This window comes from Aethalodelphis obliquidens, unplaced genomic scaffold, assembly GCF_003676395.1.
Source record: "Aethalodelphis obliquidens isolate GAN/ISIS:26980383/991018 unplaced genomic scaffold, ASM367639v1 scaffold113, whole genome shotgun sequence".
In the NCBI taxonomy this organism is placed as follows: Eukaryota; Metazoa; Chordata; class Mammalia; order Artiodactyla; family Delphinidae; genus Aethalodelphis; species Aethalodelphis obliquidens.
The window spans coordinates 3,019,818-3,034,488 of NW_020838057.1; the positions used below are offsets into that span (position 1 = coordinate 3,019,818).

At 60.2% G+C, this 14,671-nt stretch overlaps 3 protein-coding genes across 3 annotated transcripts; all 3 read left to right on the forward strand.

The window, feature by feature from the left end:
- Positions 1–1,140: 1,140 nt before the first annotated feature.
- IL11 (interleukin 11) lies at positions 1,141–4,880 on the forward strand. The gene is made up of 5 exons (XM_027097437.1): positions 1,141–1,356; positions 2,551–2,723; positions 2,893–2,979; positions 3,104–3,265; positions 4,251–4,880. Exons 1-5 carry the CDS (start codon positions 1,350–1,352, stop codon positions 4,419–4,421), a joined length of 600 nt encoding a protein of 199 aa, XP_026953238.1. The 5' UTR covers positions 1,141–1,349; the 3' UTR covers positions 4,422–4,880.
- Positions 4,881–6,048: 1,168 nt separating this feature from the next.
- GARIN5B (golgi associated RAB2 interactor family member 5B) lies at positions 6,049–9,822 on the forward strand. Its single transcript, XM_027097233.1, is given in 7 exon segments — positions 6,049–6,443; positions 6,629–6,742; positions 6,744–6,784; positions 6,861–7,105; positions 7,555–7,645; positions 7,739–8,223; positions 8,226–9,822. Coding segments are annotated over 7 exon segments (2,061 nt in total). The 5' UTR covers positions 6,049–6,293; the 3' UTR covers positions 9,161–9,822.
- A 38-nt stretch (positions 9,823–9,860) lies between these two features.
- COX6B2 (cytochrome c oxidase subunit 6B2) lies at positions 9,861–13,188 on the forward strand. The gene is given in 4 exon segments (XM_027097444.1): positions 9,861–11,375; positions 11,466–12,188; positions 12,608–12,708; positions 12,825–13,188. Coding segments are annotated over 3 exon segments (264 nt in total). The 5' UTR covers positions 9,861–11,375; positions 11,466–12,076; the 3' UTR covers positions 12,876–13,188.
- Positions 13,189–14,671: the final 1,483 nt, after the last annotated feature.

The window sequence follows — 14,671 nt, forward strand, 5'->3', positions numbered from 1 at the left end:
TCTCCATCTCTCCCAGGGGCTCCCTCTTTTCCTCCGTCTCCCTGGATATGTTAATAAAAATCAACGGTGAGAACAGCAATAGTTCGCATTTACTGAGAGCTGGTTGTGTGCTTTACAGGCGTGAACTCACTGTATCCTCACACAGGCTTTTGGGAGGGGGTCGTGCCCGGGGTATCCCTATTTCACAGATGGAGAAACCAAGGCACAGAGAGGTGAAGCCATGTGCCCGAGGTCTCACCTCTACTGGGTGCCTCGATGCCTCTTTCTCTTGGTCCCTGTCTCTCTGCCTCTGGTCCTCTCTCAACATGTTCCAACGTGTCTCTTGGAGAAAGGCCCCCCCTCTCTCAGTCCCCACTGCTGAGTCCTCGTCATCTCAGCACCGGCATCTCTCAGAGGATCTCTGCCCCTTGGGACTTCTCCATCTCTGTCACCCTGCCTTGTGTATCTCTTTTCTGCCGCCTGCCTCCCCTCTTTCTGGCATGCCTGTCTCTGTCCCTTTTCCTTTTGGGGGTCTCTCTGGGTCTCTCCAGACGTCTCCTGCTGTTTTCATCGTGCCCCTCAAACCTCACTTTGCTCTCCTGTTTCTCTGCCTCTGCAGCGTGTCTCCTTGGCTGTCTCCATCTCTGCACCTCAGACTCTCCACCTCTGTCCCATGTCCCCATTTCTCTGTGTGTCTCTACCTCCTTGCCTGGGTCTCGGCCTCTCCATCTCTCTCTGTCCCTGGGAGTCTCTCTCTGTCTCACCTCCAACCCCCCAGGCCTGCGTCTTGTGGTCCCGTTGCCACCTCTACCCCATCCGCATCACCCCCTGCCTCTCCATCTCTCTGCCTGTCCTGGTCCAGCCGGACCCCCACCCTGCAGCCAGGCCCCAGCTCTTGAGCTGCGCGTGTCTGTCCCGGCGGCGGCGGCGGCGGCGGCGGCGGCCGGCCGAGGAGGTGGAGGGAGGGGACGCCAATGACCTCACCAGCCCCTCTCCGACCACCCCCCCTTTCCCTTTTCAACTTTTCCAACTTTTCCTTCCGTGCCCTCCTCCGAGCGCGGCGGCGTGAGCCCTGCGAGGCAGCCGGCTCCGTCGGAATGGAAAAGGCAGGCAGGGAGGGTGAGTCAGGATGTGTCAGGCCGCCCTCCCCTGCCGCCTGCCCCCCGCCCGCCCGCCCCGGCCCCCTATATAACCCCCCAGGCGCACACACTCCCTCACTGCCGCGGCCCTCGCTGCTCACACGCACATGCCTCCCCTCCCCAGGCCGAGGCCCAGCTGACCCCCAGGGCTCCCACGGCAGCGGACAGGGAAGGGTTAAAGGCCCCCAGCCCCCTGCCCCCTGCCCTGGGGAACCCCTGCCCTGTGGGGACATGAACAGTAAGTTGGTTCAAGCTCCTGGAGGGGGGACAGGGAGGAAGGAGGGAGGGACCGTCGGCGGGAAGGGTGGGGAGCAGACAGACAGCGGAATCGGACCGAGAGACGGAGGAGAGCGAGGGAGCAATGGGGAGGCGGAGACGGAGCGAGCGGGAAGGAGATTCAGAGAAAGCAGGAGGCCTAGAGAAGGGACGGGCAGAGCGAGACATGAAAGGACGGATCAGAGACGCGGAGACACCGGCAGGGCAGCGCGAGGCAGAGAGAAATGGAGACTCACAGACAGAGACAGACGAAGGCCAGGGGGTGATCCCAAAGGGCCCGGGACCCCCAGGGAGTCAGCGGGGACCGAGAGACGCAGACTCCCAGGGACCTCAACAGAGAGGCTCCGGGAGGGAAACTGAGGCAGAGAGGCCAAGGAGGTGAGAGCAAGCCCAGAACACCGACCCCAGCTACGGGGAGGAAAGACAGAGGGAGACACAGGGGTGCAGACAGAAACAGGAGAGCCAGACGGATGCGGACGGACGGGCGGACAGACCGCGGCCTGGGAGGGCCCAGGGGGCGGGCTGGGGGTGTGCTGCGGGAGCGAGGCGGCCCGGGGGTCGCTGATTGGCTGGCGGGCGGGGTGGGCGGGGCCGCTGGGGGATGGGCGGCCGCGGAGGGAGCGGGCCGGAGCCCCCGCGCTGAGCACCGCCGGGTCCCTCTCTCCCCGCCGTGAGCCCGGCGCGCCCGCGCCTCTGCCTCTCTCCGCCCAGGTGTGCTGTGGGGTATCCCCGGCGCTGCGGCCCGGCCTTCCGCGGTCCACTCTGGTGGCGCCTACGCGGGGGTCTCTCGGGGAGGGGTCAAGGCACCCGGACCTCTGTCCAGGTCTCCTTCCCCTGCTCTCAGTCCGGTTCGGGCTCCTGAGCCTCGGGAGGGGGCAGGTTCTGGCCTGTGTCTCCCCCCTCCTGCCCCGCCCCGGGGCCCAGATTCCGGCGTCCGGGGGCGGACGGGAGACGCCCGGCCCGTCTACCCGCCCCGGGGCGCGTCTGCTCCGACGGGCGGGGCGACCAGAGCCAGAGAGGGAGAGGGAAACCCGCCCAGGCCCTGCGACGTGCCCTGGGCGCTCCGCCCTGGGACTCAGGACCCCCACCCCAGCCCCTCCTCCCTCAGACCCCCCGGTCGGACCTGAGCCTCCTTTCTGTCCTCTCCCTCCCTCAGGTGTTTGCTGCCTGGTCCTGGTCGCGCTGAGCCTGTGGCCAGGTAGAGCTGCTGCCCCGGGGCCACCTCCTGGCCCCTCACGGGCCTCCCCAGACCCTCGGGCTGAGCTGGACAGCGCCGTCCTCCTGACCCGCTCTCTCCTGGCGGACACTCGGCAGCTGGCCGCACAGCTGGTAGGAGAGCCTGGAGGGGATGGGCTGGGGCCAAGACCGAGAACGGGGAGGGCGTCTGGGCTACCACGGTGGCAGAGACGGGGGAGAAAGGAGTCCGGGGCTCGTGGTGGGGGATGAAGCGACCCCCGGAGCTGGGCAGGGTCCCTCTCACGGCTTCTTTCCCCCCAAGAGAGACAAATTCCCAGCTGACGGAGACCACAACCTGGATTCCCTCCCCACCTTGGCCATGAGTGCGGGGGCGCTGGGAGCCCTGCAGGTAAGGGCAGGGGATGGGTCAAAGGTGGGAGTTGGGCGGTGAAGGGGGTGCAGGGGGTTAGGGGCTGGAGTGGGCAGGTGCCAGGTGCTCCTTGACGCCACCCCCCACTCCGCCCGTCCCCCAGCTCCCGGGAGTGCTGACACGGCTGCGGGCAGACCTGTTCTCCTACCTGAGGCATGTGCAGTGGCTGCGCCGGGCAGGAGGCCCTTCCCTGCGGACCCTGGAGCCCGATCTAGGCGCCCTGCAGGCCCGGTTGGACCGGCTGCTGCGCCGGCTGCAGCTCCTGGTACGATCACCTGGCTCTGAGACCCCAGGACCCCAGACCCCAGGCCTACTCCGAGACCCTCACCCTGTGTCCCTGAGACCCCAGACTCCAAAATCCTGCCTGGAAACTCTAAACTCTCACCCTGAGACTCGGAAACCCCATGGTCTTGTGACTCCAAGACTCCCATCCTGAAGCCCTGAGGTTTGAGAATCCAAACCCTCACCCCAAGACCTGGAGACCCCGGTCCCAAAACAGGAGGAATCCAGACCCCAAGCCCAGGATATTCTGAGCCTCCAGAGCCTGAGACCCACCCATATCCTGGCCCCGAGATCCTGACACATCAAGACCCCAGACCCTCAGATGATGCACCGTGACTTAAAGCCAGACTGCAGACCCTGGCTCTGCAGACCTCAGATCTCAAGGACTTGGACCCTGAGATCTCAGACTAGAAGACCCCAGACCCTGAGCCCTGGGTCCCCAAGAGCTCAGATCTAGGTTGTGAGCCCTTAAGACCCCAAGACCCTGACTTTTAAAACCCCAGACTCAAGACCCTGAGATTGTAAGACTTCAGACCCCGGTTCCTGGTCCTGGTGACCCCAAAGACCCTGGAACTCAAATTCCAACTCTCAGCTCTGAGACCCCAGACTTGAGACCCCACCTCTCACACATGAGTCCCTGAGCTTGATCCTACAATGAGACCCCACATCTAAGACCTCGGCCCCAGGATCCTGGCCCTGCTGCTACAGACCTCACCTCCAGCCCTCTGAACTTGGCCCTAGAACCCCAGCCTTAAGACCCCCACCTTTTGGCCCCAGCCTCAATTTTCTGAACCCAACGTCCTGAAGAACTTCCAACCCAGACACCCCACCTCACAGGCCAGAGACACAGTGGAAATATGCAAGCTGGACCTCCCCAACCCTGATTCAGTACAGGCTCCAAACTCCTGCTTCCCCGGACCCTAACTGCACCCCTGGCCTGACGTTAACCCTCTGTCCTCTCCTGACAGATGTCCCGCCTGGCCCTGCCCCAGGCGCCCCCAGACCCACCGGCACCTGCCCTGGCTCCCCCGGCCTCACCCTGGGGAGGCGTCCGGGCGGCCCATGCCATCCTTGGGGGGCTGCACCTGACGCTCGACTGGGCTGTGCGGGGCTTGCTACTGCTGAAGACTCGGCTGTGACCCGCCACGCGCCACCGAGAGCCACCAGCGCCCTTCAAAGCCAGACCTTATTTATTTATTTATTTCGGGACTGGGGGCATGGCAGCCAGAGGACTCCGCCCTCACCATTGTCTCCCTCTAGTTAGAGACGATCCCTCCAGGAGACCTGGGCAGGGGGGCATCTGTGCCTTATTTATACTTATTTATTTAAGGGGGTGGGTGGGAGGCAGGTGGACTCGGGGGTCCCTGAGGAGGAGGGAACTGGGGTCCCGGATTCTTGGATCTCTAAGAAGTCTGGCCACAGTGTCTCCCTGACCCCCATCCCTCTCGGCTTGGGCAGGAGCATCTATTATTTATTAAACAATTACTTTCTGTGTTGGGGTGGGGAGGGAGGGGAAAAGGAGGCCTGGGTTTTTGTTCAAAAATGTGAGAACCTTTGTGAGATAGAGAAGAGGGAATTAAATTTGTCATACACATCCACTTAGAGGTGATTTCTCTGGGGGCCAGGGGCTGGATGCTGGGGTCCTTGGGGGGCCCTCCGTGGACAGGGAAGTAGAGGAACCATCAGTCCCCCAGAGACTGTGAGTTCTTAGTCTCACAGTCAATAAATAAATATTTAATGGATAGTTACAGAAGGTTACCCTGTGACCAACAGTACTAGTACAGGACAAGGCTGCAGGCTCAAGGTTGTTCATTACGGCAGTGTTTACAACCGCAAATTGGAGACAACCTAGATGTCCAACAGTAGGCGATGGTCATATACATGACAGTGCATCCATGTGATGGAATACACCAGCCATGAAGAGGGATGCTACAGAGCCTGCTTTAGGCATAGAAGAAGCAGGCCACAAGGCTACAAACCACTGTGTGATCCCCATTTTGTATAGATACGTATAATCCATGGATTATTTAAAAATCCTAGAAGGAAATACACCAAAGTGTTGACTATGGCCACCTCAGGGTACAAGGTGGGGGTAGGATTGTGGGTGACTTTCGTTATTTGTGCTTCTCTGTATTTTCCAGAATTTTTACAATGACCATGTATTTTGCATGACACATGAAAAAATAATAACCACTATATTTAGAATGACAGAACATCAGCACCCCCCGCCCCGAAAGCCCTCAAAAGGCGACAGGAATGGCCATTCACTGTGCGCCTGCTCTGCGCCATGCCTTAAGTGTGGGGTTTTACTTACAGGATCCCGTGCATCCTCCAGTACCCCCCAATTTTACAGATGCGGGAAGCTGAGGCTCCTCAGGGATGCCTGTCGTTTAAGGCCACACAGCTAGGGAAAGGCAGAATATGATTTTGCCAAAGGTCGGGCTTATTCCAAACCTCATGTCCCTTTCTTTATAACCAATGTACAGCAACCGTTGCCACGGACACAAACAAGTTAGATTCAGGGAAACTGAGGCTCCTGGGGGTATAGACCTTACCCAGGGTGTAGAGATGGGTCAGTGGCAAGTTGGGACTGTAATTCAGGCCTCCCCTCTTAAGAGTCAGAAACCCTTTTGTTTAATTATTCACTTACCACATCCCAGACGGCCCCTCCCAGGGCCCCGGGTCGTCCTTAGTTTGGGTCTGGAGCAGGGGCTTCTGATTCACCCACCCCAGCCCTCAAGACTGCAGGACAGGTTCCTGGAGGGGAAGGGAGCTGAAGGCCCCTGGAGACTTCCCAGGAAGAGCTGCAGCTGTGTCCGATGAGGTCACAAAGCTCCTCCACGAAGGCTCCTCCCCCAGGCCAGGGCTGAGCACCCCTGCAGGGCCATGTCCAAGCCCTGGGGAAGCTCCACCCTCTGGAACCGCTGAAGTCCGAGGGTCTGGGGCCAGTGGGCTGGGGGGCTGGCACCCTGCCTCCGTGTCCCTGGTGACCGACACTTTCTGCAGCCATTATGAACCGGCTCTGGAACATCAGGCGTTGGGAGCCACTCCAGGGCCCCCTGAAGTGGGTCCCCACCCTGGGCGAGCTGCAGAAGACCCTCCAGAAGGGCGAGTACTTGCCCCTCCGCCCGCTGCCCATGTTCGAGAGTAACTTTGTCCAGGTCCCTGGCTCCCTGTGCCCTGGGGGCAGAGAGGGGCAGGAGGGAAGGGAGACCCCCTGGGCTGGGGGATTTGGGCCCAGGAGGGCACAAGGCAGCTGGGGGGCTCGGGGGTGGAGCTCTGTGTGGAGGTGCCAGAGGAGCATAAGAGAAAGGAGTGGTCCCAGCCCCTCTCCCTGGATCCCCAGGTGACCAGTCGAGGGGCCCCAGTGTATGTGCACCACAGAACCAACCAAGTGACCATGGGCGTGGCTGCCTCCCTGCCAGGCCTGGTGTTGCCAGACATCCTGCTGATGGCCCAGCCCCGCCGCGGGCAGGGAGCGCTCCAGCCTCGTCCTCACCAGGTGCCGCCATCCCCCCATCCCCTGCCACCTCGCCCCCATCTCCTGCTCTTCCGCTTCCATCTCCTGCCTCTGCTAGGATGATCCCGCTGGACCTGGCCCACCTCTACGTCCACGACCTGTCTGCCTGGCACCTGAAGCTGCGTCTGGTCATGGGCCGCCGCTATTACCTGGAGCTGGACGCCCCTGACAATGAGGTCAGCTTCCTGTTTGACTGCTGGATCCGCCTCATCAACCTGCTCCAGCAGCCCGCCACCTCCTGGGTCCCCAGGACCCTCCACACGCCCCCCACGGACCCGGGCCACGTGGCACCTCCAGGTGGGCCCTGACCCCACAGACCCCTGGGGGCAGCTATGGTTCTAGATTCGAGAGGGTGCCAAGACCAAAAGCCAGAAGTACAGGAGCCCCAGGAATGGAGCTGGGGCCAGGACCCCTGGCTCTGAAGGAGGAGGAGGCCTGCATTCCAGAGTCTGAGGGAGGAGGGACCAGGGGCTGAATACCTGGGTCTGAGGGGGGAGGGGCTGGGGGCCTGGACCCCTGGGTCTGAGGGGGGAGGGGCTGGGGACCTGGACTCCTGGGTCTGAGGGGGGAGGGCTGGGGGCCTGGACCCCTGGGTCTGAGGGGGGAGAGAACAGGGGCTGGATACCTGGGTCTGAGGGGGGAGGGGCTGGGGGCCTGGGTCTGGGCATCTCCACTGGCCTTGACCATCCTTCCCCTCCCCTCCATCTACCTACAGGGTTGCTCTGATTCTGAGGGGGCCACATGCCTGGCAGGTTTACTTGAGACCCCTTCACTCTGTATCTCAGAGGACAGCCCTGAAATGCCCTTGCTGGGCTCCTGTGATCACTTGCATATGTACCCGTGGTAACAGGACATGGACGACCTGATGGACCCGGAGGCCAGCACCTTGTCCACGTCCTCCCTCTGCCCAGCCGCCTACCCTCCTGACTTCCGCAGGTGCAACGAACAGGCCAGGCCTCTGGACTCCGTGCAGAGACTGTGGCCGCCGCCCTCCCAGAAGCCCCCAGCCATCCCTGCTGCCTCTTGTAAGGCTCCATTCATCCTTGACCAATCCCAGAAGTTCTTGGCTGTACCTGCTCCATCCCGGAAAGCGCCAGCTTTTCCTGCTGCTCCCCAGGAGGCCCCAGCCACACCTGCCCCATCTCAGAAGGCCACACATGTATTGGCTACTCCCCACAAGGCCCCAGCCATGCCTGCCCCATCTCAGAAGGCCGCGTATACACTTGCTGTTCCCCTGAAGGCTGTGTCCCCCCCTGCTCCAAACAGGAAATCTGTGTTCCTACCTACCCTGTCCCATAAGGCTCTGACCTTACCTACCCAATACCAAATGACAATGGACCCTGCCACCACGGGCGTGTTGCCTGCGGGAAGTCACAGAGGAGATGTGCTTGAGAAAAGCAAGCCTGAAGGGAAGCCAGAGCCGTGGTGTTGATGGGCACCCAGGAGACAAACATAGTAGAGGTGAGGACTCAGAAAACATCCCTGGAGCTGCCTTTCACCACCACCGAGAAGGAGTCGGAGGAAGTCCTGGTCAGCAGAGCCCAGGATGTCACCGCGGATGGCTTGAAGGGCAAGGGCAAGTTGGAGGACAAAGTCCGCAGGATGAAGGAGGAGATCTCTCTGAACATGCTGGGCTTCAAATCCAAGGAGGTGGGGCAGCAGCAGAAGTGGATCAAGACCCAGGAGCTGGCCATCGAGGAAGCCTCACAGGGGCAGACCAGGCCCTTCTCAGTGGAAGGGCTCACCCGTGCCAAGCTGATGATCACTGCCAGTTCCAAGGATCCCTCCTTGAGATCAGCTCTGTTCAATCTGCCCTCCTGGCTCTCAACCCAGCAGGGGTCTGCCATGCCAACTATGGACACGGTACCCCTCAGCACCACCAAGGTGTCCTTGCTGGAGGAGATGCCGGTGGTGGTCAGGGAGCAGCCACAGTTGGGGGCCTGGGCGACGGGGAACACGCATCCATGGGCGGAGGTGGAGGAGGTGCCCCGGGACCCAAAGGGGCCTTCCAAAGCGTCCCCTTTCCCCAAGTGTGCCACCAGCAGCCCCAAGGTGAATGCTGCCTCCCTGACTCCCATCTCTCTGCCCTCAGCGAGGTGGGAGGACATAACGGAGTCTCCTACCTCTCTGACCCCTGTCTCAAAGATGGAGGCCAGGGTCTCCCAACAGCCCAGGAGAGTATCTCAAGAGCCCAAGAGGGTGCCGAACCAGTGCCCCATGGCCACAGTGGGGTCGTCTTTGGAGGTTCTCTTGCCCACTCTCTTGGAAATTGAGAGTATGAAGGACATGGCCTCCAAGGTGGAGAAGATAGAGGAGGAAGTGGGCATCTTTGCTCCTTCGCCCAGGTATTTGGGGTGACAGCTAACGTGTATTGTCAACTCTGTTATCCACGAGGTAGAGAGGATCATTCCTTCTTTTTCCACTTTCCTTTGTGCTCTCAGTGTATAGTGAGTGTCAACTACGTGCCAGGCATCATTCTATGCACTATGGACATGGCATTGAGCAATTTGGGGAGGGGGTGCTCCTGGTATCTTTTGGGTAGAGTCCAGGGACGATGCTCAACATCCCACAATGTACGCGATGGTGCCCCACAGCAAAGTGTGATCCTCCACAAAATATCAGTAGTGCTGAAGCTGGGAACTCTGACAATAAAATCCACAGTAATTATATTGTACATTATTAGCTGATAGGGCTCCGGGCAAACAGCAGGGTAGGGAGGGCTACGAGTGGGGGTAGGCAGCTTCCAGTATTGGATTGGGTGGTCCGGGAGGGCCTCAGTGAGCTAGTGTCATTTGTGTAAAGATCTGAAGGAGGGGAGTGAGGAAGCCATGTGGACATCTGGGGAAATTCGTTCCCTTCAGAAGGAACAACCACTGCAAAGTCCCTGAGGCAGGAATGTGTACGATGTGCTGGACCAAGAGGGAGCTCCAGGACAGCCCAGAGTAGGAATTGTGGTCACAGGAGTCACGAGGGTGGCACCATCATGTGGGGCCATCTTAAGTACTTTGGGTTTGATGCTGAGCAAACTGGAGGTTTTGAGCAGAACAGCTGGAGTTGCTGTATGTTAGAAAGGACTCTCTCTGGCTGAAGTGTGGAGAAGGTAGAGGAGGAAGGGTGGATGCCGGGAGAAGAGTGGGGAGGCAGTTGCAATGACGCAGGAACAAGATGATGGTGGCTTGGACAAGAGGGGAAGGAATGGAGGTATTGAGAAGTGGTGGGGTTCCAGAGATACTTTGATGGTTGAGCCAACGGATCAGCTCGTGGATTGGGCATGTTGACATGACATTGAGGTTTGGGATCTGAGCCACTGGGAAGATGCAGCAGTCAAGGAGGCTGTGAGTGGAGTAGATGTCAGGGACAAGATCAGGAATTCCATTTTGGACATCTTGATTCTGAGATGTCAGGTGAGGATGCGGGGTACGCAGCTGGACACATGAGTCTGGAATGATTTGGGGAACCATCAGCAAATGGATGGTTGCTGCAAGCTATGAGACTGGAGGTCACCAGCGAGTGACTGCAGGTGGAGACAGAGGCCAAGGTGTTTAGGGAAAGGGGCACCATAGTCAGAGAGTGAACACTGAACAGCATCCTGAACACCAGGTGAAGAAAATGAGGAGCATCGTGAGGGCAGCCGTGTCAGATGCCACGAGCAGGTGAAGGAAGACAGGACGAGAGAGGACCTCTGGATGTAACAGCAAGGAGGTGACCTGGTGGGGACGAAGACCTGAGTGGGGCAGGCTTAAGGGAGCACAGGAAGTGGATCACCATGCTGCAACTCTTGAAAACATGTGGCTGAGCGAAAGGAGCTAGACACAAAAGGCCACACAGTGTACGATTTTCGTTTGCAAGAAATGTCCAGAAGAGGCAAATCCGAAGAGACACGAAGCAGATTGGTGGCTGCCAGAAGCTGCAAGGGATGGGAGGAACGGGAAGTGACTGCTTAATGGATTTGGGGGTTTCCTTTTGGGGTGATGAATATGTCCTGGGAGCTAGGTAGTGGTGGTGCTTGCACAACATTATGAATGTAATTTATGCCACTGAATTGTACACTTTAAAATTGTTACAATGGTAAATTTCATGGGATGTGTATTTTCCCACTACTTGTATACATACACATGTATGTAAAGAGGGGAATCGGAGAGAAGGAGTAGACCAGCTCTTTCCAAGTGATCTGCTGGAAGGGGAGGAGGGACCTGAAGAGGAAGCTGGTATAGGATGTGGGACAAAAGAGGGCTTCTTAAGAGGAAAGAGATATTAGTGCGTTTGGATGTTGGGGCAAAGGATCCAGAGTCAGACTTGATATTAAGGAGGCAGGAGGGAGAGAAACCTAGGAGGGACACTGGTGGAAACGTGGATTCCAGCTCAGGCTTGGCGGGCCCTGGAGCAGGACCACGCCCCCTGCCCCCCATCAGCATGTATTTATTGAGCAGTTACTACTCTCTCCCTGCCGATCCCGCAAAGCCCTCTCTGGCTTTCTCTCTGCAGCATGCACGGTTCCCAGCGGCCTCAATAGCGGGATGCGGGGGACTCAACCTCAGTCGCCGAAGTGTCCAGAGGAGCCCAGCGGGGCCAGGTAGCCCCTGAACCCTGCAGATCAGCCTTATACCTGGCGCTGGCGTCCAGGAGCCCGGACCCCACCCTGTCTCTTTCCTCTTCCTCACAGGCCCCTAGGTGTTGTGCACCTCTACTGTAAGAATCAGGGTCCTGGAAAGGCCGGGCGGGGATGCTCCTTCTCCGGTAGAGACCAGAGCTATCTATATCTTTATATATTGGGGGGGGCGGGGGGTGGGTCGAGGGAGAGCCCGCGTGGTGGCCCAGTTTCGCAGAGATTAAAAGCGTGAGCCTGAGACTCGGCAAGAGCAGCGCCCGGGTGCCTGTGTGTGAGCGCCGGCCCCAAGTGGGGGTGTCGGGCCGGAGGTGGGAGTCGCGGCGGGGGAGGCGGGTCCACACCGACCCCGCCCCGCGTCCCAACGCAACGGCGCAACGGCGTCCATTGGTTGGGGCTCCGGGGGTCCCAGCCAATGCGACCGGGAGGGGTCGTGTTTTTCCTGGGCTGGGACCCTCGAGACTCAGAAGCGAGGGTGTCCCCGGACGGCGCCACAAGCACAGCTGAGCCAGTGACCCGCTGACATCAGCCTGGTGAGGGCAGGACGGGTGGGAACGGGGGCTGGGTTTCGTGGTGGGGGTCAGGAGCTGAGTGCGGGTCGGAGCGAGGGGCGCCCCCTAGGCCCCACAGAACCCCATCCCTCCCCGCAGGAGACGCCGCCTTCGTGGATGTTGGGTATTGATTGCCCAAAGCCCTGAAAGGGGAGATAGCCAACGGCACCCTTCGACCCGCGCTTCCCCAAGCAGAACCAGACCCGTAACTGTTACCAGAACTTGCTGGGTAAAACCTCGCGGGCCAAGTTAGGGGGAGCGGGTGAGAGAAGGTGGGAGGCAGGAAGGGGCGCGCCCCACCTGAGGACGAGGAGAGGGTCCTGGACTCGCCGCGGGGGCGGAGACCGTTGGGGTGGGAGGTGGAGTGGACCACGGTCTGAAGGGGCGGGACCTACCTGGGAGGGGAGGGGCCTTGTATGATAGGGCGGGACCGATCAGTGGAAGGTCGGGGCCTATTCTGGAGGCGTGCGATCAAGTCGCGGAAGGGTGGGGTGACAGAATAGACGAGGCCTTGCGGGGAGGAGGCGGGTCTGCAGCTGGACCTTTCTGGAGGGCGCGGCCTTGGCGTGGAGGGGGCGGGGCGTGCTTGCGACCCCGCCCCCCCCCCCGCCCCCCCCCCCCCCCCCCCCCCCCCGCCCCACTCGGCAGACTACCATCCCTGCGTTAAGAGGATGAGGCGCCGAGGGAAAAGCACACAGCACTGCGAGTATTACTTTCGCGTGTTCCACGCGCTGTGCCCCATGAGCTGGGTGAGCGGACAGAGGGGCAGCGCACAGACGGGCCGGGCGAGGGTGGATGGGCCGGCTGAGCTGAGCAAGCGCCCGCTCCCCACCTTCCTCCATCCTACCCCCCACCCCCACCCCAGGTGCAGCGCTGGACCGAGATCAAGGACGGGACTTTCGCTGCCAAAATCTAACGGCCCGAGGGCGGCTTCTCCGAGGGATCAGTATCAGTGTCATCACCCCCAATTCTCTCATCTTCCGGGCCCCACCACCCCAAACCCTGCCCCATCTTTAAGCTACAAATAAAGCTATGTTATTGCTGATATTTCTTCTTAATGTCTGGTCAGTGAGGTGCGCACGGGGGCGTCGGGAGATCCTCCCTGTCTGTGCCCTGTAGCCAACACTACTGGTTCTAATCATGGGAGGGGTGAGGGAGGACTGGGCTCCATCAGGGCTGGTATGGAGGGAGGACAGTCAGGGTAGGAGCAAGCTGAGCCCCCCGCTCCCACCCCCTTCCCACCTTCCCCCCTCCAGCAGGCAGCAGTCTCTTCTCAGCAGGGTCTCCCTTGGCTCTTTGAGTCCCAACACTTGCCCACCAGGACAGTTCCAGGGTCCTCCTGCCTCTCAGTCCCCACACCTACCTGTCACCCAAGTCCTCCCTCCACCTCCACCTTCAGGATCCTCTTCCCCTCCTGGACCACCTCCCCAGCTGGCTCCTGGACTTCCTGCCCCACCCCTTCCATCCCATCTCAAGTTCCAAGGAGTCTTTTATATACCACCCAGCGCTGACCCCATCACTCCCTCCCCTGCTCCCCACCCTTCCCGGCTTGCCACCACTCCCTCACTCCCCTGTCCCCTTTGACTCCACATCCCTCCCAGTACATCCCCAACCCCATCACATGAGCCCCTCCCAACAGGGTGCTCTGCGCTGGTCCCCTAGGTCTTTGGAGCGCCCTGTCCACAGCCAGGAGCAGCCTTTTCTCCTCTGATCAAACACACGTCACTTCAGTCTCTCCTGCCAGCCCGTTCCTGACTGCGAGCTCCTCCAGGACGCTCAGAGCTCCAGGATAAATTCTTCTTCGCTCCCGCCCCACTCGGGCTCTGGGCCTGCCCTCAGCCAAGCTCAGGGACCACAATGCTGAGATTCATCCTGATTCCAGATGCCCCTTAAAATGTCACCTCTCCAACCACCTCCCTCCCCCCCTCCCCCCTCCCCCCCACCCCGAGCCAGGCTGAGGAGTGACCCTTGACAGAGCTCAGAGCCTGGGGCTTCTAGCCTGACCTAGATGGGCATGAGTCCTGGGCATCAGGGTGGCGGTGGATTTGACTTTCTGCCTGAAGCTGTCAGTCTCCTGGGGCAGCCTGGACCCCCAGACTCTGCCTGAAGTGATCTCATGAGGTCTCCATTCAACCCCAGGGTTCAAAGGTGGCTATTACTAATCATATGACAACTTACTGGGTGGCCCTGGACAAACCTCCTGACCTGCGTCACCTCAGTTTCCCCAGCTGTCAACAGAGATGGTGCAAAATCCCATTCTCAGGTGGGGTGGAATGATGGGGGGGCTGGGTAAGCTCAGGGGAGAACTGGCTCCATCCACTCCCCTCACCCCCTCTATGCTGCCCTCATCCCCCTACCCAGGGCACACCCCAGATGTGCCATCTCCCAGGATGGCCCCACCCGAAACCTTGGCCCCGGGCCCCCTCTCTCAGACCACAACCTGAGAGGCAGAGGGGCAAATGAGGGCATGGGGTGTGGACTCAGACAGACAGGCTGGAAGCTACAGGAGGGGGTGAGTCGTTCATGTGACCTCCCCCGACCTGCAGACCTCTGGCCTGCACAGAGGTGGCGCTGCTGCAGGAAAGAAGGAACGCCGCGATGCCACGCAGACCAGGCAGCTCTGAGTCACCGAATGAGTGGGGCTGGCGGCTGTCTGAGCACTTGGTGGGGTCATCCAGGTAGCATCCAAGCACAAGGCCTGACACCTGTGCG

What these genes read in the sequence shown, in the direction of transcription:
- IL11 (XM_027097437.1), top strand. An exon ending in GGCAGCTGGCCGCACAGCTG is followed by an intron (nt 2,724 to 2,892) that starts GTAGGAGAGCCT and finishes TTTCCCCCCAAG; the next exon opens with AGAGACAAATTCCCAGCTGA. An exon ending in TGCGCCGGCTGCAGCTCCTG is followed by an intron (nt 3,266 to 4,250) that starts GTACGATCACCT and finishes CTCTCCTGACAG; the next exon opens with ATGTCCCGCCTGGCCCTGCC.